This window comes from Neofelis nebulosa, chromosome 5 (assembly GCF_028018385.1).
Source record: "Neofelis nebulosa isolate mNeoNeb1 chromosome 5, mNeoNeb1.pri, whole genome shotgun sequence".
NCBI classification, from domain to species: domain Eukaryota; kingdom Metazoa; phylum Chordata; class Mammalia; order Carnivora; family Felidae; genus Neofelis; species Neofelis nebulosa.
The window spans coordinates 111,270,516-111,293,362 of record NC_080786.1 but is presented as its reverse complement, the minus strand read 5'-3'; the positions used below and the strand labels follow the sequence as shown (position 1 = coordinate 111,293,362).

The 22,847-nt window shown below is 36.1% G+C and overlaps 1 protein-coding gene across 1 annotated transcript in view; it reads right to left on the bottom strand.

Annotated features, from left to right (window-relative positions):
* TOMM70 (translocase of outer mitochondrial membrane 70) overlaps positions 1-22,847 on the bottom strand; it is a 32,744-nt gene that overhangs the window by 6,336 nt on the left and 3,561 nt on the right. The window contains exons 2-9 of the mRNA XM_058731615.1: positions 13,174-13,347; positions 10,827-10,953; positions 9,090-9,199; positions 5,994-6,142; positions 4,180-4,387; positions 2,165-2,299; positions 1,047-1,154; positions 27-143 (exon numbers count right to left, since the gene is read on the bottom strand). Coding sequence (XP_058587598.1) covers positions 27-143; positions 1,047-1,154; positions 2,165-2,299; positions 4,180-4,387; positions 5,994-6,142; positions 9,090-9,199; positions 10,827-10,953; positions 13,174-13,347 — 1,128 coding nt within the window. The remainder of the gene's footprint in view (positions 1-26; positions 144-1,046; positions 1,155-2,164; positions 2,300-4,179; positions 4,388-5,993; positions 6,143-9,089; positions 9,200-10,826; positions 10,954-13,173; positions 13,348-22,847) is intronic.

Genomic DNA, 22,847 nt, shown 5'->3' with positions numbered 1-22,847 from the left:
AAAAAAATATGAAAAATCACATTTACCTGAGCATACAGTGCATAGCCTTCAGCACACCTTGGGAATTTCTTTATAACCTCTTCAAAACCTTTCATAGCTGCTTGGATTTGTGAAGAATTGTTTCCTGTATATGCCTGGCGATACTGTGGAAATAAATCAAAAGAGGCCTGTCAAATCAAGAACTCAAAATCTCATGGAATTTAACATATTACAAAAGTCACACAAAAATCACATAATTATTTCCAGAAAAGCAGGTGATTTGCTAACCTAATTTGCTGCATCTAAAAGGGTTGCAAGAAACTATCTCTGGATATATCTCCATTTGCTATGTACAACTATGACTTTACTGCCATTATACAATCTCAAGATGTTTAATAATCTAGAAGAAGGCATACTAACGTGTAAGTTACCATTGCATATAAATGAGGGCTTTTAGAAGTCCAGTAGGCTCTCCATTTTGTAAATGGTGGCTTCTAAATATAATTTATTACCACCTTACTACAGGGGTTATAAAGCTTCATCTAGTAACATTTTTCATCCATAATATAAATGTGCTTGTGACCCAATTTCTTTAAGAAAAACTCTTTTAGGACTCAGACTATAAGGGCTAACTGGAAGTACCTCATTTCACTAGAAATGGACTTATTTTACCTGATTTTTAGCTTCATGTTTCTGAGTATTAACAGCTTTACAAAGGCGAGATGAGAAAGCAGTTATGTGGTATGACTGAAGAGTACTTCCTCAAAATGCTTTTGTTTTTTGTGCTAGTTTATGGTAGAATAGTAAGAAGAACGGTGCTGTTTAGGGGAGGATGAAATCAGGGACAAACACCTATCAAGATAAACTCAAAACATCCAGAGAAATATAGGAGCAAAACCTCAATTAGCAACTATACTTCCATTTCCCTAAACCAACAGTTTTTCTCTTGTAGTCTTCCTTTGGCAGAAAAATAGGTGATGGTTTTGTAGACAATGAAACACTTATTTTTGTTAACAATGGGAAATAAAAATGATGTTTAGGAAAATACAAAAGAAAGTAGAACCCACCAATGCAAAACATTTCTGAGCTTGTGCCAGGGCTGACTCAGGTCTTAATCTAATACATTCATCGAAATCTGCCACTGCTTCCTCAACTTGATCAAGCAATATTTTCAGCTAAGGAAGAAAAAAAAACAATTATCTATACAGTGTCTCTTACCACAATTTAGCATAATGCTAAGCATGTAGTATTCAATACAAAATTACTTTCTAGAAATCATGAACTAGAAAATCCTATCATTTAAAGGAAAGATTCTAAAAACTAGTGTCCAGTTTTTTCAAAAACACTAAATACTATTAAACCCACCATTTTTGTACTGCAGTTTTGGTCACTCTTAAGCAAGAAACCTGTTCTCCTAGAAGACTAAAACATCCCTACTTTCAAATTTCAAACATATCAGACAAGAGTAATTATCTTTCAAATTAATCTTAAGACACTACCAGTAAGGATCAAAATGTCAAGAATTTTAAGAGATTATCTTAACATCTCTTAACAGCCTTCAGATAGAAGTATTAGGTAAAATTTTCCTACACTAGAAAGAACTTCAGCTTTTCTGTTGTATGGAAATGTAGCCTATACATTCCACCCTAATGTAGTCCAAGAAGCCATCCATGTTAAATGGGTTATAAAGACCTGTTTTCCCCAGATAAGGCTGGAATTGGAAATGATTTCCTTCACTATGTATTTTTGCTAAAAAACAAATTTTTACTAAAAAACCAAATACTATAAAACTCCATTCAGAAGAGATTTTTTTTGTACAGTTTTTTGTATAGTTTAGGACGCTATTTCCATACAGCAAGCCCACAGAAATCATCCTGTTGATTCTAGCATTAACCTAAAATATTCAATAAATGCTTTTAATGTTTTACTCACTGAAAACCTAAAAGCCAGAAATACGTGAAAAACAAACTCGAACCAGCAAGCCAGTAATTGTAACCTTCTGTTTCTTTTTTTATAAAGGACAAATATTCAAGACAGGACTACATAAACGCCCACCCAGACTGTGAAATACTTTGATACTTTGTTCACGCTATCAGAAGTGACACAAGAAAACTTTTGACAACCTTCTCAAAACTAGTATCCTATTCCTTAATACAAAGGTCAGAACTCTTGATAAGAAAAGTACCTGTCCTCGGTGGTGATAAACGTCTGCATTCTGAGGATCAATGTCAGCAGCCATGTTAAAATCCTGAGTAGACAGCAAAGGCTGCTGTTGTTGCATGTACATGCTGCCTCTTTTGATGAGAGCATTTGCGCGAAGCTACATAACCAAAATGAGAAAAGAAAAGGTTCATTGTTACTGTGTATTCCAATTTAGTTTTTCTAAAGTAACAGCTTTATTCAAGTATAACTCATACACCATAAAGCTCATCCTTTAAAAGTATATAAGTCTTTTTTTTTTTTCTTTTGAGAGCGAGAGAACACCACATTTTGACATTTTGAGTGAATTTTTGTACAGGGTGTATGATAAGCATCGCTACCACTTGCCATTACAACAAAAAGTTATGGTCATGAAGGAAGAAATAGGTTTCTTCTCCAAAAAAATTTTTTTTGAGGTAAAAGTACATGTAAATTTTCTTTCGATGAAGTAAGAACACCCCCACAATTTTAACAAAAACAACATATTTGTGATCACTAGGAAATAAAAATAAAGATCATATTATTAGTGTATCTTCAATTTGAAAACCTCATTTTAAAAGGAACTTTTTTTTTTTTTTTTAAATATAATTTATTGTCAAATTGGCTAACATACAGTGTGTAAAGAGTGCTCTTGGTTTTTGGGGTAGATTCCCGTGGTTCATCGCTTATACACAACACCCAGTGCTCATCCCAACAAGTGTCCTCCTCAATGCCCATCACCCATTTTCCCCTCTCCCCCACCCTCCCATCCACCCTCAGTTTGTTCTCTGTATTTAAGAGTCTCTTATGGTTTGCCTCCTTCCCTCTCTGTAACTATTTTTTTCCCCTTCCCTTCCCCCATGGTCTTCTGTTAAGTTTCTCAAGATCCACATATGAGTGAAAACATAGTATCTTTTTCTGATTGACTTATTTCACTCAGCATAATACCTTCCAGTTCCATCCATGTTGCTGCAAATGGCATGATTTCATTCTTGCTCATTGCCAAGTAGTATTCCATTGTATATACAAACCACATCTTCTTTATCCATTCATCAGTTGATGGACATTTAGGCCCTTTCCGTAATTTGGCTATTGTTCAAAGCACTGCTATAAACATTGGGGTACATGTGCCCCTATGAATCAGCACTCCTGTATTCCCTGGGTAAATTCCTAGTAGTGCTATTGCTGGGTCGTAGGGTAGTTCTAAAAGGAACTTTTAATAATACTTAGTTGTAATTATTTTTGTTTATAAGAAGATAGTTTGTTAAAAATTCAGGCCTTGAAAATAACTTTTATATTCCACAAAATACATGAATGAATTATCTGGAGGTGAAAAAAGACAGAATTCACTTAATTCACTGAGCAAACAGGCCGAACAAATGTAACAAACTAGTAAGAAATTTTAGTTAATTGGTAGCTAAGCTTTGTCTTGTTAACACTGAGTAGAAGACTCATATAATTCAACAGGTCCCCCTAAATCTTAATTATGAAAATAATTATGCACACATAAGAATACCTGGAAGATAAAAAGCTGTTCCAACTACGCAACTACAAAAACTTTTGGTATATTTCAATATATCTCTATATCATATTTTTAGAACCTATTTTTTAATTCATGTAACAAAAATCTTTCAGATTAAATGTGTTTATTTTATTGAATGGATTTTATAATCTTGTATTCCCTATTGTATTTTTATTTACAGTATTACCTATAGCACTGCTATATCACCCTTACCCCTATCCAAATATAGTCTAATACAGTAAGTAGTGGCTATCACGGGAAGCTCAAGTTACCAGATGCCATAGAAAAAAGAAAAAAAAAATCCTTTCCTAGCTAAAGATAAACATCACTCATATTTATGTTTCAGTTTCACCATACTGACCCAATCATCATTAGGGGTAGTTCCTTCCAAAATAAAAACAGCCTTTTGGAGAACAGAAACTAAAATTTGAAAATTTGGGAAAACCTGTCAGTCTCTTTTTTTAATCAAGTTTTACACACACACACATTTTTAAATGTACCTTCACATTAGCTTCTTTCAAACTGATGACCTTATCTAAATCTGGTTTGGCCGCATTGGCATTGCCAATAAGCAGGTAGAAGGTGGCTCGTAGTAATAATGCTTCCGCCATGTATTTGCCTTGAGCATCTATTTCTTTTGAGCATTCACTTATGATTTTATCGTAATTTTCTTCTTCCATATACTGTTTGGCCCTTAGATATCCAGAACTGAAAATAAAAATGAACATAGGAAATTATTTACTAAGAAAGGATCAAATGCTGAAACTTGCAACATCTCGTATGCTAGAGTTAATCAACTATCTACTTCCCCTTAACATTCCAGTATGGGACTGGAATAGGGTGGTGTGGTGGTGGAGGAATAACTGATTAGGATTTCTGATGCGGACTGGGATTTTTCTCGATGTCTTGGAGACTAGGAAAAAAAGGTAAACAGCAGAGTCAACAGCAGAAACCGAGGGTTACTGCGCAGGCTTCGACATTTATATATGTTAAAGGATGAGCTAATGACTGACTGATCTGCATCATGGATAAGGATCCAGTCTTATTCACCTTCACACCTGTGGCATACTGATGTCACTCAACAGTTATTTTATGCCTAACAGAAAGAACAGAGAATTAGGAGATAATTAAGTTTAGGTCACATAAGCCAAGGGAAGAGACGTGACCTGATCTCTGCTTGGTAGAGAACACTCTGGCTATGTTGTAGAAAATGCACTGTCAAGGAGCAATACTGGAGGCAGAGAATTATCTGAAGGACTCTCACCCAGAAGTTGTGTTGTTTACAAAACAGACCTAGAATGAATAGGTGGAAATACCAAAGAAGCAAATTTAAGGGAAGATTCTTCTATTAAGTAGGACTTTAAAAAAAAATCACCGTTCCCTAAATTTTTAAAATACAGCGACATCAGTATTCTTCTAAGATGACTAGCTGACCTTTAAGGGGTCTTACAAATATAAGTCTCTGTAAGTTAAAATACATTTCTCATTTCCTTCATTATATATCCTGGGTAGAGAAAACTGGCAAGTAACTTATCAGTCAAAATCTTACAACTCTGCTAACTTATCCTATAATTACATGGTAATATTCCCTGCACTCTAACTTCACTGCAATTTTTCTAGCAAGGAATGTTCCCTAACCCAAAGAGGAAATTATTGGCATGGTCTTCAACATTTACTTCTGTACTACAATTTTCTGAAAAGACTGTGTATCAACTACAATTATACATGGTATCCTCCCTTAAAAGGTGGCCAACATTGGTTGAAAAATTAGGGACATACAAATCAAAAGCAATGTTTCCTCAAACTTTCCAATATGCCATGGACACAAAATTATGCTCTGCTACTAGAACAAATATTCCCTTTTCTTCCCAACTCATTAAAAAATGTCATGTTGGTAATAATATTATACCTTCTCTTAGAAAGGAGAGCTAACCTTAACAGCAAAACACAATACTGATAAATATAAATGGATGAGCAGACTAGGTGACTTCTATACATACATGACTTGATCCTCAGTTGTAAACACAGCATCTTGTACTTTGGTTTCAGTTTTCTACAGAAACAGACACAAGAAGCCCAAAGAATGGCTAGGCAAGCAGGAAAAACTTGGAAGAAAGTCACTCTATGGGGCACTCCTAAGCATCTCGCAGTTATAAATTATAAACTTCCCTGCACTAAAACATCTGTATGTTGAGCTACATGATAATTTTCAAGTTAGTACCCCTATTCAAATACAGTCAACTGTTCGACTCACTGGGAATCCTCTTGAGAGTATCATGTGGTACTACGTAGATACTACAGTTAATAAACTTACTTTTCTTTAACTTCTGAGGCCTCTCCTTCCTTGTCTTTATCTTCATCAGACTTCTCTCCTTTAAGCATGGGCTGAGAAATTATATCATCCGTGAAAGAACTGAAGTAAGATTTGATAAACTGTGGAGATGGCATCAGAGGTTCACGATTCTGAAATTCAATCACATTTAAATATTTCTCATATAAAATGAGAAAACACCGACCAAAGAAGCAGGTACATTTGTACAATACTGAGAATGACTGCTGTAAAAACTAGGATCTCATTCTCAAATAACTGAAGAATATCAGACTGCAAACCACAGGACAAGAGGCAGTGGAACTGGTAAAGCTACTCATCCCAGTTGTTCAAAGCAGGTTTTAAATGACACCTCTCCTCTCCAAAGATGTAAAATATCCAGACCTCCTAGGACTACATGTTAAAGTCCAAGAAAGTGAAATCTCAAACACAGGAGGCAAATAACTGCCGAGTTAAAAATTATTTCCTGGGGCACCTGGCTGGCTCAGCTGGCAGAGCATGCAACTCTTGGGGGTGGTAAGTTTGAGCCCCATCTTGGGTATAGACATTACTTAAAAATAAATTTTTTAAAAATGTAATAAAAAATAAAAATTATCTCCTTCTGGTCTCTGTTCTAGATCAGCATCTTAATTAATCACTCAAGACCACATCTTACACAGGTGCTATAATGTTTAAGTCCATTTACCATGGGCTCTCATCTGACCTCCAGCTGTACTGCATCTGAAGATCTCCATTACAGTAAATGCCACTGAAAGTCTGAATGAAATCACATTTCTTGTTTTAATTACTTTTTGGCATGGCAACGTGATTCATCATTATAGAATTATTTCCTTTTAGTCCAATTAGGATAAAATCTTCAAGAGGGTACAGGGAATAACATAACCGTAGGGCCCTTATATTTTGGATCCTTTATCTTAAAAATCTAACCCAAAGATTTTTAAGTTGAAATACGGTATTTTAAATTGTATGCATAATAAATACCATTCCTGTTTTTTTGGTAGATTCAATGCCTTTGTATTTGAAGAAGGACAAAAAGGAATTTGGCTTTTTTCTTTATTAAGTTTATTTATTCTGAGAGAGCGAGTGAGAGAGAGAGAGAGGAGAAGACAGAGCAAGCACAAGCAGGGGAGGGCAGAGAGAGGGAGAGAGAATCCTAAGCAGGCTCAATCCCACTAACTATGAGATCATGACCTGAACTGAAAGCAGGAGTTGGAGGCTTAACCTACGGAGCCACCCCAGCACCCCAAGGGAATTTGGCTTTGTAAGTAAATTATCTAATCTAGAATAGATAAGATTGGGAAAGAAGACAAAGGAAATCTTAGGGAAAGCCCTATTTTTATGGGAGAAATTCAATGTCTTCATTTAGGATTATACAGGTTAATACTGTAAATCAATTGGTCACCCATCAAATGGCAAGTATGCTTAATTTCAGTATTTCACTAACGACTGTATAGGAATATATAGTGGCAATCATTTGCCACTTTAAATAGCAGTTGCTGAAGACAGACTAAATCATTACTGTCTTTTAGTTTACTATTTCAGCTTGGAAAAGGTATCTTCCTGCCTTCCACACAGAATTACACATTTAAAATAAATACAATGCAAGTGATGGACTTAAGTAACAAAGGAATAAGATACAAGTTCCAGCTGTGCCACTAATTAGCCATGTGACCCTGCACATGTCACTTTCAGTTTTCTTATCTGTAAAATGGCAACAAATATACTTGCCTTATTTTTCTCATAGGGCTGTTGTAGAAATAAAAACAATAACATGAAAAGTATTTTGTGATTTACAGAGGTAGCATATGAACAGTGGAGAGGCTCCTGGCTGTCTCAGTCACAAGAGCATACGACTCTTGATCTCGGGGTTGTGAGTTCAAGCTCCATAATGGGTGTAAAGATTACTTAAATAAAAACTTCAAAGAAAATATAAGTGGAAACTAATTTGGAACCTACGTAAATGTGGGTTATCTCGTATTTTCTGAGCACCCTGAAGACCAACCAATATAATCACTCCACAATAACATTATAAATATACACAAGGAAATTAGGCTCCCTCAAGGTTGCGAGACTATTAAATGATATTTTACAGTGCTGTGAGGAATCCCAGTTCTAGGAAATGCTCAAGGAGAAAAAAAGCACAGTTTAAAAGAGACCAAGAACAACTACAGCTATACTCCTCTCCAAGATTCACAACATATCCTAGCACATCAAAGTCCTGCAGTGAAGAAACCCATTTTAACTGTTTAACTCAGCTAATATTTAGGGGTGTAAAATTTAAAAAACACACAGCTTATTAAAATCAACTTAAGGGAAACATTATTCTTAAAGAAAAAAGGAACAATTGCCTTGATATTACTGAAGTTTAGCAGAAATTTTCCAGTGATAGATATTTCGTGATGCCTGTGGTAATCCCATGACACTACTTCTATCCCTCATGACACTTCCCCATATCATGCCTTTTATACTTATTAATGGTCTCTCTCACTAAACTGTAATTCTGTAAGGGCAAGGACCATTTATTTCTAAAATGGCCACCATGGAGTTTTGTTCAATAAGGCTTCCTGAATTAAATTATCTGTTACAGACTGCTTAAAACCAATGCCAATTTATACAGTATATGCTTAAAAATATACCTTTAATGATATAGACAGGGCCTGGCAAATTGTTTCTATAAAAGACCAGGTAGTAAGTATTTTAGGCTTTACAGGCCATACAGTCCCTGTCACAACCACCTCACTCTGCTGTTTTACCTTAAAAGCAGCCAAAAACGATGGCTGAGTGCTGTGTTCCAATAAAATTTTATAGAAACAGGTGGCAGACTGGATGCGGTCCATAGGCTTTGTTTGGCAACGTCTAATACAGATGAATTCTTTCAGTATTCTCCACATACAATATTGCATATAGCTTACATTCTTCTTTTAAAAAGATAAGCCACAAAAGCCCAATATTACAGGAAAAGAAGTGTAACACAGATCTAATTTCAGTTGTTACCACTGCCATCATGCCCAAGTTCAAGCAGTGTAAATTAAAATGACTCTTCACAATGTATATCCCCTCTATTAACCAACTTAGATTTACCTTATATTTTTCTTTGGCTTTCTCTTTTCCAAGAAGTTTAAGAACTTTATCAGCTAACAGCATGCTTTGTTGATTTTGGAACCCTTCTAGTATACACACAGCAGTGACATCTAGAGATGATGGAAAAAACAAAAGTATAAAATTATTGCAAAGATGATTAGCAGCATCAAATGGGCACCATGTACCACCGAAAGCCAAACCAAATTGATGGCCTGATGTAGCTATCAATTTCATTTCCAATAATTTGCTTCTCAACACTTTAGTTTTATATACTCTATAACTCAAACTCGAAACTCAGAAATTCATTCCACTTCTCTGGTTATTCACTTTTCTCACCTGTGAAATCCAAGGAACTATCCTGAATGGTTTGTGATGTTTCTTACCACCCTCACATTCTACATAGTAAATAAATGAAGAATCCAGGAAGATTCCCTTGTGCCCAGCACCTAAAGGCCTTATCAATGTAATGTGGCTTTCTCATGTCTGATTCTTTTTATAGACCTCACAAGTTATTCCTTGTGTCCAAAGCCATCTTGCCAGGGAGCTCTCAATTAAATCTGCTTCAAAATACCATTTTCATCTGGTTATGCCACAGCTCAAGATAAAGTGGTTTGAAATTTAAAAGATCAGTGGTTCCTGAACCTCTCAACCTTTTAGAGTATTCAAGCATTGGCTGTTCCCACTCTTTCTGAATTCAATTTCTCAGAATTCCAAATCTTTGCTCCTCCAAACAAGTCAATCTGTTCATATGTTCCCCAGATAACCTGGCTAATGCCAAAGTCAATGTCTTTTTCCCATCTCAGTCTACCTATCTAAAATCCACTTAATCAGCTTTCTGCCAATTATTAACTGGTAATAACTTCAAGGGCTGGCTCAAAACTCAGAATTCTTTTTCCAAAGCAACAGTCCTTCTACCCATCACCAAAATACACACCACCACAAAACCTCAAATTTTTCTAAAATGTTCTCTAAACCACTTCACTTGGTAATCCAGACTTTTAAAAATAAAGTGGATTTTTCCTTTTAAATAATGTTATTTTAAAAAGTAATTAAGGCTAAATCTGATTATTGATGCTTTTAAAGCAGATTTAGCTTGTAGAAATCACTTTGGTTTAGCTCCACGTCACCCACAAAAATGTACTTTAAAATAAGCCAGTAGCCTATATTCTAATTGGAGTTTTAGAAGCAGATATGGCCAATTAGAGGCTGCAGAATATTTACTTACAGAATTTACTCAGAATGGCAAATTCACCTGATGCTTTGTACCAAATACATAATTTCCAATTGGGTATAAAATAATGTTTGAAAATACCAAGCACAAAAATACAAATGTTTTCTTTAATGACTCATCTTAAAATTATTTCATGTTTAAAAAAAAAAAATTATTTCATGTTTATATAGGACATTAACTGAAAATATGTAGAATCTTAGCAACACTATCACTTACTAAAACCTCTTTTCTGATTTCTTTATCATGGAATTACACTGATGCTCATTAATTGCCAAGTTAAAAATGTATGGTACATAAACTTCAAATCTTAATACTAATTTAGTCCCATAATTGAGAACAGAAACAATACTCAAGTATCAGAAATCTCAATTTAAATTAGAAAACCAATTCTCAGTTGGGGAAGAATCTAACTTTTAAATACAAGTGATTTCTCTACTTCATATAAACTTACCAATGACTACAAAGCCTTATATAATTTTCGTATGTAAACACAAAAATACCCTCACCTTCTAAACATTCCTTCTTATTGTCTAGCTTCTCGTGGGCTTTTGCACGTCTAAAGAGAGCTTTCACATATTTGGGATTAAGTTCAACAGCCTTTGTACAATCTTGTGCCACCTCTTTCCATTTTTGCTGTAATTGAAAGTATTAAAAAAAGTCACACTAAAGGAATCGCTGTTCAACAGAAATTACTTTTCGAAACTTAACAGGCTGAGTGTTAAGTCTCACAACACACAAAAATATTCCCAGTACATAAAAAGAGTTAAGATCCACAATATATTACAACAGCTCTATAAATACCTGTAAATAAAGAAAAGCAACCTGATTTTCAAAAACAGGCAAAGGACATACTTAGGCCATCTTTCTACCACCAAATCTACAAACCTACCTGCATCTCTGTGCTCCTATCATCTCCTTCCCTCCTGTTAAAACTGAGGAAGCACCCCTCTTCATCAAAGGCCAATCCTCCACTTGTGAGCTGGATCCATACTCTCTCCACTTCAAAGACTTTACTTTGTTAGCTATTTCACCTCTACATCAATCTACATCTCTACTGAATCATTCCCATGAGCATATAAAAAAAAAAGAAAACGAAAAAAAACCACTTACTCTAGTTATTTTCCATCCTTTAAAAACCCTCCTTTGAGTCCATAATTCCCTGCAGCTACTACCCCATTTCTTGGTTCCTCTTTATTGCCAAACCTCCAAAGAACTGCCGCTCTAATTGATTTCTACCTACTTCACTGGCTGCTCCTTCTCAATTCCTTTGCTAAATTCTTCCCCTCCACCTGAGTCCTCAAGGTCTCATCTCTTCTCTCACCCTAGGTGACCACATCTAACATCCTGGCATTATATAAAATAGAAAATTAGATGACTCCCAAAAGAGACATTTCTCAATTCAACTTCTACGTAGCTGTCTCACTCCTTCCCCATTCCACTATTATTTACATTCCTGCTTTTCTTCACCCTTCATATCCAATATAACAGCAACTTGTTGGTCTCAGCTTACTTCATGTTTCACATAGGCTACCTCAGCAACATCGTTACTTGGTGTCCCCGTCTCCACTCTTGCCTCCCTACAATATATTCTTGACAGAACATTTAAAGCAATTTTAGAGGATGTCCCTGCCTTACTTAAAACCCTTAAATATTTGCCATTACACTCAGAATCAAATCCAAACTCCTTACCGCTGTAGACTTTGTCTCATCTGCCCTCTGCTACCTCTCCAATTGCATCTCTCTATACTCCAGGATCCTTTATAATTCTTTAATCACACCAAACTCTTTCCTGCCTCAGAGCAATTATACACACCGTTTCCTCTATTTGTAACACTGTCTCCTCTACTGTTTTATGCACCAATCCCATCGCCAGTCATTTTTTTATTACTGAATCATGTTAATTATTTAAAGCATTTGTGAAAATGTCATTTAAATAGTTCATTGTTTAGCTATTCTTGAGTTCTATGCATAACGGTTTGCTTTTATAGACCCAGCTTGTACCATAGCAACCTTCCGTATAGGAAGATAGTCAATAATATTTGGTTGAACAAAAAAATGCGGAGACTACAAATGCCCAATAACCACAGAAAAGAATAGTGAACTTCAGCAACATTTCTAAAAGTGCAAATTAAAACAATGAGAGAAAAAATGGCAAATAATATTAAGATTGATAATATAGTCAGCGAGAGTAATGGAAAACAAGCATGCTCATATTGTTGGGAGTAGGTGCTGATGCTATCTCTTTAGATTTCCATTTCTAGAATTTTATCCTCCCGAAAGTATGCAAAAAAATACTTAACGAAAATATTTACTCAAATACTGAATGCAATAGGTAAAACAGGAAACAACCCAAATGTTCATCACTAGATGTTCTCCAGTATACAAACATGTAACAGCTACTACATATACCATTTCAGAAAGAATAAAACAAATCTGCATGTGCTAAGAAAAGCTGCACAAGATATAGTGGCAATTAAAGAATGTCACAAACAATACTGTGTAATAAGTTTGGTCTCCCCGCACGCTACTATTAATATTTATGGAAACAAAAAATTGAAAAAAATAGCCTCAAACTGTTGAGAAGGATGGGGTTACCAGAAACTGTAGTTTCCTGTATTGTCTAATTTTATAGAACCTGATATATATAACTTTAGATTATATTTTTAACCAGCAAAACTCAAATCTGTTCTTAAAAAAGTTATGTAATTAAAAGATATGAAAACAAAAAGCCTGTAATTTCAAAACTTCAAAAAACTTATTAGGTTTGAGTGGTACTAACTGAAACATTATGCAAATAAAGAAAACAAAAAGAACAGGAAAAAAAAAAAAAAACAAAAACCCTAAGATACATACCAACTGTTCAAAGGCAGCAGCTCTGTTTTGATAAAATGTGGAAAGGTCAGCATTCTTCTCTATAGGGCACAAACTGATCGCCTCAGTATAGCACTGAATAGCTTGTTCATATTTTCCTGCTTTAAAATATTTGTTGCCTTTGTTCTTGGCTGCTTGCGCTCTATCAAGAGAGTTCTGAAATGAGAAGAAAGAACACTTATCAATACTCAGGAATAGATTAAGATCAGAGACTAAACAGTGATAAACTGACAGAAGAAAAATGGGTATGTAGAATAGCTGTTTACAATGTAAGTCACTTCATATAAATATCTTCATGGGATAAAGTCTTAGTAGTAGGATTGCTAAGCCAAAGGTTTATGTATTTTTAATTTCAAAAAAACTGCTGTAGTACTTTATATTTAAAATCCACTTTCCTGCCATTCCTGCCAGCAAGAGTTGTGATAGCTAATTTTTGCCAATCTAATGGGTTATCAGTCAGAAGTGACTACCAGTTAGGATGCATTTGACAATGTCTGGAGAAATTTCTGATTGTCACAACTGCAGGGGGTAGGTTTGGGTAGCTGCTACTGTTACCTAGTGGGTAGACATCAGGGATGCTGTTGACATTCTGCAATGCACAGGACAGCCCCCCAACACAAAGAATTATCAAATCCAAAATGTCAATAGTGCCAAGTTCATTGAAAAACCATGGTATAAAGTAATACTCCAATATTATTTTGATTTACATTTTCCTCTATTAATGAATCTGAAAATCTTCTCATGTTTATTGGCCATGAGGCTTTTTTATTCTGAAAACCACTTATTCATGTGTGTTGCTATTTTTCTATTGGGCTGTTTGTCAATAGTATAGAATAGATACTAGACACACTTTGTCATCTTCATTATAATTGTTATCCCAAATCTGTTGTTTGCTCATCAATAAATTTTCTGTACTCTTGTCTTAGTCTCAGAGTCTTCCTAGAGGACCCAACTTACATACTGTGTACAATAAGAAGAGTTCGTAGGTAGTACCCACTGAGGACAGTTGTGAATACTTCAGTCAACATTTGGGAAGCATTCTGGAGACAATTCCAGTTATCCGGGTTCTAGCTGCTAAGTCCAAGAGCTTTGTGGCATGTCTTTACCCAAAACTTATTGTTTGTCAGCATCATCCAACTTTATTTTTTAATTTTTTTATGTTTATTTTTAAGAGAGAGAGACAGAGCGCAAGTGGGGGAGGGGCAGAGAGAGAGAGAGAGAGACAGAGAGACAGAGAGAGGGAGGGAGGGAGGGAGGGAGACACAGAATCCGAAGCAGGCTCCAGGTTCTGAGCTGCCAGCACAGAGCCCGACATGGGGTTCGAACCCACAAACCGTAAGATCATGACTTGAACTGAAGTCGACACTCAACCAACTGAGCCACCAGGCACCCCAGCATCATCCAACTTTAACAAATATGTGATTATGAAAGAATACATAATGTCTGCAACAGGTAAGCACTGACAAAACAAAACCAGAAGTAGTTGCCCTCACAAATAACTTACAGGAGTCGTGAAAGCCAAGTTGCTTATGGACCAGGGCATCTCACTCCTAAACAGAAAAGTGAAACACCAACCTTTTTTTGAACGTGCTCTTTTTCCCCCCTTACTCTTGCTTCATTTTTCTTTGCTGCTTTCCCCCCACTATTTACCTTTTGTTTCCCTTCTCCTTTAATCCAAGTACTACTCTAATTATTTTTTAAAAGTATAGTGTGCAAAGATTTGTCGGAAACTCCATTTATCTAAGTTCAGAATATTAAACAGCTAGTTTAAGCCAGCTAGTGTCAATAAGGAACGTATTTTAAAACTAGGATGTAGGAGACCCAAATAAACCACAAATAAATTAAAAGATGAATATAAAATCTTCCATTTGTCAAAAGCCTCAATCATCTTCCAAACGCTTTGACAGTGAAAATCTTTAGCACAAAATATCCATAATAGACAATCAGGAATCTCGTATATAGCTATAGACTATAGGAGGGTAACTATCAAGTTATTGCTGGAAAAGTGCATTAGAAGCAGCCCCTACAGTCCTCCCACTCCATTGAGAGGAGAAGTGAGCCTGGACTAGGGCTGTCATCCAGAAGGAGCGAGGATCCCCTACACCCAAGAGGTAAGTGATAGGCATACCTTGGCTGTCTTACAAGAGACCAAACTGCTGAGAACTGCTACCATAGAAAAAAATTTAATACCCTAAGAGAGAGGCACCCAACTCAAATAGAAAAACTAGTATTTGAGAAAACAGGATAAACCAGGCAAACTGAAACTTTAACATCAGAGGAATAAGAGGCTATCACAGTCATTTTAAAAGGAGTCTGCTTTGAAAGAATACTAATTAGACATCTTGAAAATTAAAAAGGATTATTATAATCAACTCAACAGACGGTCTGGGATTGGGGCGCCTGGGTGGCTCAGTCAGTTAAGCATATGACGTTGGCTCAGGTCATGATCTCACATTTCATAGGTTTGAGCCCCACATCGGGCTCTGTGCTGACCGCTTGGACCCTGGAGCCTGCTTCAGATTCTGTGCCTTCCCTTCTCTGTGCCCCACCCCTGCTTGAGATATCTCTCCCTCTCCCTCTCTCTCCCTCCCTGTCTCTCTCTCAAAAATAAACATTAAAAGAAAAACTCAGTTTCTGCTGAGATCATCTTAATAGACAGTCTGGGACTATATATTAGAATGGGCATAACTGAGGAGCAAATTAACAAGTAGAAGATAGAGCCAAGGAAATCTGTCAGAATGCAATGAAAATAGAGGACAGGAAGATGAGACATTTGGAGGAAAACCTAAATGACATGGAATATAAATTCAGATGTTCCAACATCTACCTATCTGGAATTTAGAAGGAAAGGCACAGAATGGTGTGTTGAAGGAAATATTAGAAAAATTCCTGGAAGGGCCCCCGGCTGGCCCAGTCAGCAGAGCATGCAACTCTTGATCAGGGTTGTTGAGTTCAAGCCCCACATTGAGTGTGAGCCCTAATTAAAAAAAAAGAAAAAAAGAAAAGAAAAGAAAAGAAAAAAGAAAAATTCCTGGAGCTGAAATAACACACATTTTTAGACACATCATGGTGAAATTTGCCAACAAAAATCCTAAAAGTTTTTAGGTAGAAAAAACAGACTATCCACAAAGGAAAAAGAACCAAAGTGGTATTAGAATATCACCAACGTGGGGTACTAAAAAACAATGAAGTAACAACTTTAAAGTTCTGAAGAAAGATTATCTCCAATTTAGAATCTTATACCTAGCCAAACTAGTTTTTAAGGTTGACTGCAAGAACAGAAATAGAGGTAGTATAACTTCCTTATCACTAAAAATAGACCCAAAAGTAGGGCAAATTATCAATACAAGTAGAAAGGGGAGGATAAAGGAAAAAACAAAACAGGTTACATATGGCACGAATCATTAAACAGGTTAATAACAACATAGGTTAAATGTCAATAGGTTAAATCTCCATATTAAAAAATTTTCAAACTATGCTATCAGGCATAACCTAAAACAAAGTGACAGGTCAAAAAGACTATAAAAGTTAGAGAAGGCAAACACTAAGAAAAATAAGGCAGTATCAGACCAAAAAAGCATTAAAAAGCCTCAGATGGAACACAAAAGGACAGTTTTACTGATAAAAGGTTCAATTTGCCAAGAACACATCATAATCAGGAATCTTTATGGGCCAATAAAACTTCAAAATAAGGAAAGTTACTTTTGATACTAAATATCAAGATAAACATTCTTCCAATTTTTGGCAAAACGTTTACAATGTTTCTAACTCATTTAGGATATGGCAAATACACATCCTTAAACACTAGGGACTGTTTATGTAGAAAATAATGTGGCATATTAAAAGCATGTGAGAAGTATATTTGACTACAGACCTACTGAAGACTGTTTTTAAAAGTTTATTTATTTATTTTGAGAGAGAGAAAGGGGGGAGGGGCAGAGAGAGAGGGAGAGAGAGAATTCCAAGCAGACCCTGCACTATCAGTGCAAAGCCCAATGAGGGACTAGATCCCATGATCCCACCAACTGTGAGATCATGACCTGAGCTGAAATCAAGAGTCAGATGCTCAACCGACTGAGCCACCCAGGTGCCCCAGTATTTTTTTTTTTTAACTCTTTTATTTTTTTAGAGAGAGAGAGAGCAAGCGAGAGCATGAGCTGGGGAGAGGGGCAGAGAGAGAGAGGGAGAATCTTACGCAGGCTCCATGCATGGAGCCTGGTTCGACCCTGGGATCATGACCTGAGCTGAAATCAGAAGTCGGACACTCAACTGACTAAGCCACCCAGGTGCCCTTATTCAGTATTTTTAATAAAGATTTACAGATTAGATAAAAACATCTTCTGGACAGAGTAATGACCTTGTCTCCGCAGAAACAGGTAATGAACTCCTTCCTGTCTACTAGAAATTTAAGGCCAAATAATATCATACAGAATACAAGAAGAGGCAGTTATAGCAAGGGCTGACAAGTTAAAAGAACAGACATATCTGGAGAGATGAGTACACAAGGCTTTCCTTTCTCTACTTAGAGGATGGATACTTATTTTTATCCAGCAAAGTCTAAATCAACTTAAAACCAACCAAGTGAATCTTTCAATTAGCTATTTTCCTCCATTAGTCGTTTTATATAATAGCTCCTTTTAAAAGTTATTAAAAATTCTTTAACTCCAGGGCACCTGGCTGGCTCAGTTAGTAGAGCATGAGACTCTTGATCTTGGCGTTGTTGAGTTCAAGCCTCATGTTGGGCCTGAAAAGTCTTAAAAAAAAAAAAAAAAAAAAAAAAAAAAGTCTTTTAACTCCTAAGGCCAAAATTAGAATCTGATTAACTTCTTTTTCTTATTATACTGTAAAAAAAAACAATGGTTTGAATGACACTGTGTGGAAAAGGATCAAATTACATAGGCAAATCACCAAGTGCAAATTTTCTTCAGTTGCTTCCATTTCCACTCCAGAAAGCAAACCAAACCACATTTCTGGAGAGCACAACCTTGGTTAACATCCCTATCACCCCACGCCCACTGTCTGCCTCATTACTTTCTGTCCAACTATTTCCCTTCCTTAATAAAAATACAGACGGAGGGCGTGGGTGGGTTATACGTCTGACTTCAGCTCAGGTCATGATCTCGCAGCTTGAGTTCAAGCCCTGCACAGGGGCTCTGTACTGACAGCTCAGGGCCTGGAACCTGCTTCAGATTCTTAGTCTCCCTCTCTCTCTCTGCTCCTCCCCCGCTTGTGCTCTCTTTCTCTCTCAAAAATAAACATTAAAATATTTTTTTAATAAAAAAAATAAAAATGCAGAGAAAGAATGGCATTACAGCAAGGACAGTACAGAAAAACTAATCATTTTGGCCCACTGATGAAATGTAGGACAAAAAGCTGGTTAACACAATGCCAGCCTTCCCCTACATCAGGAACTAGACCTTATTTTCACAAGCTTTGAGGCCAAAAGCAGGCAGAAATTAAAATAAATGCACTGGACAAAAAAGTTTGTATTAGAGAACACATGACTAATAATTCCTTATGAGGGATTTTAATTCCATCCTACAAGAATCCTTCACACTGCTTTTCAGTAATCCCCACCTGCCGCCACCAGTCTACATTCTTGAGTTATAATAAGAACTTTCATAATTAAAGATTGGAGTTAGAAAACAAGCTCAAAGACAATTTTGAAAGCATATTTGATAAATGAGATGCAGACATACTGATCTAAAACATAATGGGAACATCCTGAAATGCCAGTTTATTTCATACGGTTTGTTTGCATATCTATAAGTACTCAAGTGGATTAAAAGTCATTTAAAAACCATTTATGTTTAAAAGACATTTAAAAGCCATTTATGTTACTGGAAATCACTTTTGGTTTGGGTAGTCGTTTTCAGGTTCTGAACATTCCATAATATTTTACACTGAAGTTATGTGAAAATGCAGCTCTCTCTGCATTTATTACAACAAATTATTTTCTAATTGCTCTGAAAATTCTTTTTAACAAGTAAATTGTATCATTCCTTGCTCAAAACCTTCCAGTAACTTCCCACCACCAAGACCTACACACAAGACTCCAAACTTTCGTTACTCCACTTCAGCCACATACTCAATTTTCATACATGAGTGTGAATTCAAACTTCATCAATACTGGTTAGAATACAGAAGAACTATGAAAAAGATGTTGACATCTGCCTAGTATGTCACATAAAGTATGATTTAAAATGGTCTACTAGAAAACTTAGGTTTTTTCCCCCATGCATGATTTGGGTAAGTTCCATCTCTTTCATAATGAATAACTGTTCAGCAGAGTTAACTCCATGATTCCATGTGATTCTGCTAAATGAATTCAATAAATATTTGAAGCTAAATCTCACAAGGAATCCTGAAGTTAATGCATTAAGCAAAAAGGGCACCTGGGTGGCTCAGTCCCTTAAGCACTGGACTTGGCTCAGGTCACCATCTTGTGGTTCTTCGAGCCCCACATTGGGCTCTCTGCTGTCAGCACAGAGCCTGCTTCAGATCCTCTGTCTCCCTCTCTCTGCCCCTCCCCTGCTCACTGTGTCTCTCTGAAAAATAAATAAACATTTAAAAAAATCAACTGTCAAAATTACTTTTGACAAATCTTTAGCAGAGCACCACACTGGAGATGCATGGTAGGTGCTATTACTATCCTCATTTTACATAAAGAGCAACTGAAGGCCAGACAGTCAGAGTAACTTGCTCAAGGCAGGATTCAAACTAGCAACTCCACTCCAGGTTGCCTAAACTTTACTTCTGTACTGCATGGATTGTCATCCACATTTTATGAAGATTATTATTACAATCACATCCAGATTCACACTCTGGAACTGAAACAAAACAGATTCAGATATCCTATCTTGCTAACTACTAACTTTAGGGCAAAAGGTCTTTAAATGAAAAGACAAAGAGAGTCATCAGCACAATCAGATCTTTTTCTTTCTTTATGCCAAGGAAATATAACTGAATTCATTTTAATAAAAAGCACATTTGATGTGACTCCACAATCAACAGGATAGTCTTTACCCTGAAGGAACACTAGAGGCAGGTCAAGAAACAAGTAGACTGGCAGCTTCTCTAAAGAATCACCACTGATTAAAAAACCGGAAACCCCAATTCATATCGGGAAAATGTGATTAGGTAATTAGTAAACTGTGTAACTAATAACTAGAAAATTATTAGAACCAAAGTAGCAACTACATATAAATATACACACATATATCCAAAAGTATTTGGGTAAGACACAAGAATTAAAAACAAGTAACTCAGGTAATAAATCTAAAAGGAAACAATGAAAAACACAGTAAATATGTAGGTCTCCTCTCCATAAGCACTGTGCTAGAACTTGTCAAACAAGAGGCAAAACCTACAAATCTACCCTGTACCTTTTGCAGAGGCTAATCTACTCTGGAAAAAACAAGTAACATTTAAAGACCAAAGGAACAGATATTAAGGTATAATGCCAGTAAATTTAGTAGAATACAAAGTTGAAAAAAAAGTAACGGAGATTTGATAGTCAGTGAAGGTTACTTACAGGAATGTGCTCTGGAACAAAAATGACTAATAAAGAACAGCCAGGCAAATACTCCAAGGAGGAAAAACCACACACACACACACACACAATTCAGACCAGAAAGGGTCCTTTAAAACAAGTCCTGCAATGGTAACATTGACTACATTATAGAAAGCTTTCAATGATAGACATTTGGCAATAAGGAGTCACTGTAAATGCTCAGCAAATATTTACAAAATATTATTCTGATAATCACGTATAGTTACTGTGAAAGGAAATGAACTGGAATCAGGTAATCTATGTGTAAGAAAATAAAATGGGTATCACCCTAATACACATTTACATATATCAAAATATAGACAAAGTGGTTTAACACTGTTTCTTTTCAATGGCTTCATTCTCTTAAATTTACCAAATTCCAAAAGCATATTTAAAAATTCGAATCCCAGCTTAACAGAAGTAGCAATCAACTGTGGAAAACTTATAGCATGAGAAAGTCTTTTAAAAATACTTTTATCAACCAAATATTACTTTTATATGAATAAAACCTATTATATGAATAATACCTGAGATAAGTCCTTTCCCGTATTGTATCCCAATATTTCAAAAATCTACAACCAACCCCACCCACTGAATCATAATACAGAACACTCTTTACCTAAGAATTCATTTGTAAGAATGCAGCTTCTGCAGGATTATGGTCGTAGTTCATACAAAATCAAGTGATTTATAAAAAGAATGTCTAAGTAAGGTTTAAGACTGTTATACCAAGTTCTAGGTTGACTGGTGGAATAAAAATGAAAAGCTGAATTCTGAAAAAATATTCAACTTGTGGAGATGTGGACACACACACACACGTCAAAGAATGAAGCTTCATTGGTACACTGACTCAACACCTGCTTTGTACAAGGCATTTATTAGGTTCTGAGAATAGTGAGATAGAGCCAGTCCCAGCCTTCACACAGTCAAGAGTATAGTAGGAAAGATATAAATAAGCAACTCTAGTACCATGTGGTAAGTGCTATGGAAGGGAAAAGTTCAGTGTTATGTAATCACATAACCTATGCCCAGGTAAAGGGTTCAGAAAAGGTTAAATGATCTACATGTTGTGACTTGAAGGATGAGAAGGTAGAGTATTGGGCAGTGTTCACAGAATATCCAAAGCCAAGAAATAAGAGGAAATGTCAAGAGATAAAGTTGAAGAGGTAAACAGGATCAAGATCATGGAGGATCTTAAATGACGATGAGTTTGAACTTTATCTGTTGGGCAATGAACAGAACACCACTTAATGATTTTAAGCACATAACTGTCAGGATTTTATTCTGGTAGTGACAAATGGATTCAAGGAAGACAATGAGAGTAGCAGTTATTCAGTTGAGAAATAATGGCCGTGTGAATGTAGCAGTCAGGCTTAAAACTCTTCTGGATGTTTTTCTGGATTAGATGTGGAGAATATGCCAATAGTTAAAAGTTAAGGATGATATCCAAGTCTCTGGCTTAGGAAAGTAGTCTGATGAGGCACATTAGTTGGTATTCTCAAGAAAAACAGGAAGGAGTCTGGATGTGAAATACCTGTAAGGTAATGAAGTGAGAATTCCCCCTTAAATTTGGGCCTCTTGAGAGGTGTAGGCTATACACAAGAAATTAGGAAGCTATCAGTATACGTGATAAGTTCCTGCACAGCAAGCAAGTATCCAGTGAAGGTGTGGAAAGTAAGAGAATGCTTATGATAGAACCATGAAGGTCACCAAAAGGAAGAGGTAGAGAAAAGAGCCTGGAAAGGAGACCAAGAACAATCAGCAAGGGAGGTATCAGGAATTTTAGGAAATCAGAATACAAGGTGTCAGAAGCCACAGGAAAAGTTATGAAATTAAGAGAAGACAATGTAAAATACTGCCAAGGATCAAGTTAAGATAAAGACTGAAAGGTGTTCACTGTACTTAGTTACATAGAAATGTCACTGGTGACCCTGATTTTTCTTTAAAGTTTATTTATTTTGAGAGTGAACAAGTGGGGGAGGAGCAGAGAGAGGGAGAGAGAGAATCCCAAGCAGACTCCGTGCTGTCAGCACAGAGCCTGATGTGGGGCTTGATCCTATAAACCATGAGATGACGACCTGAGCCAATACTAAGAGTCAGATGC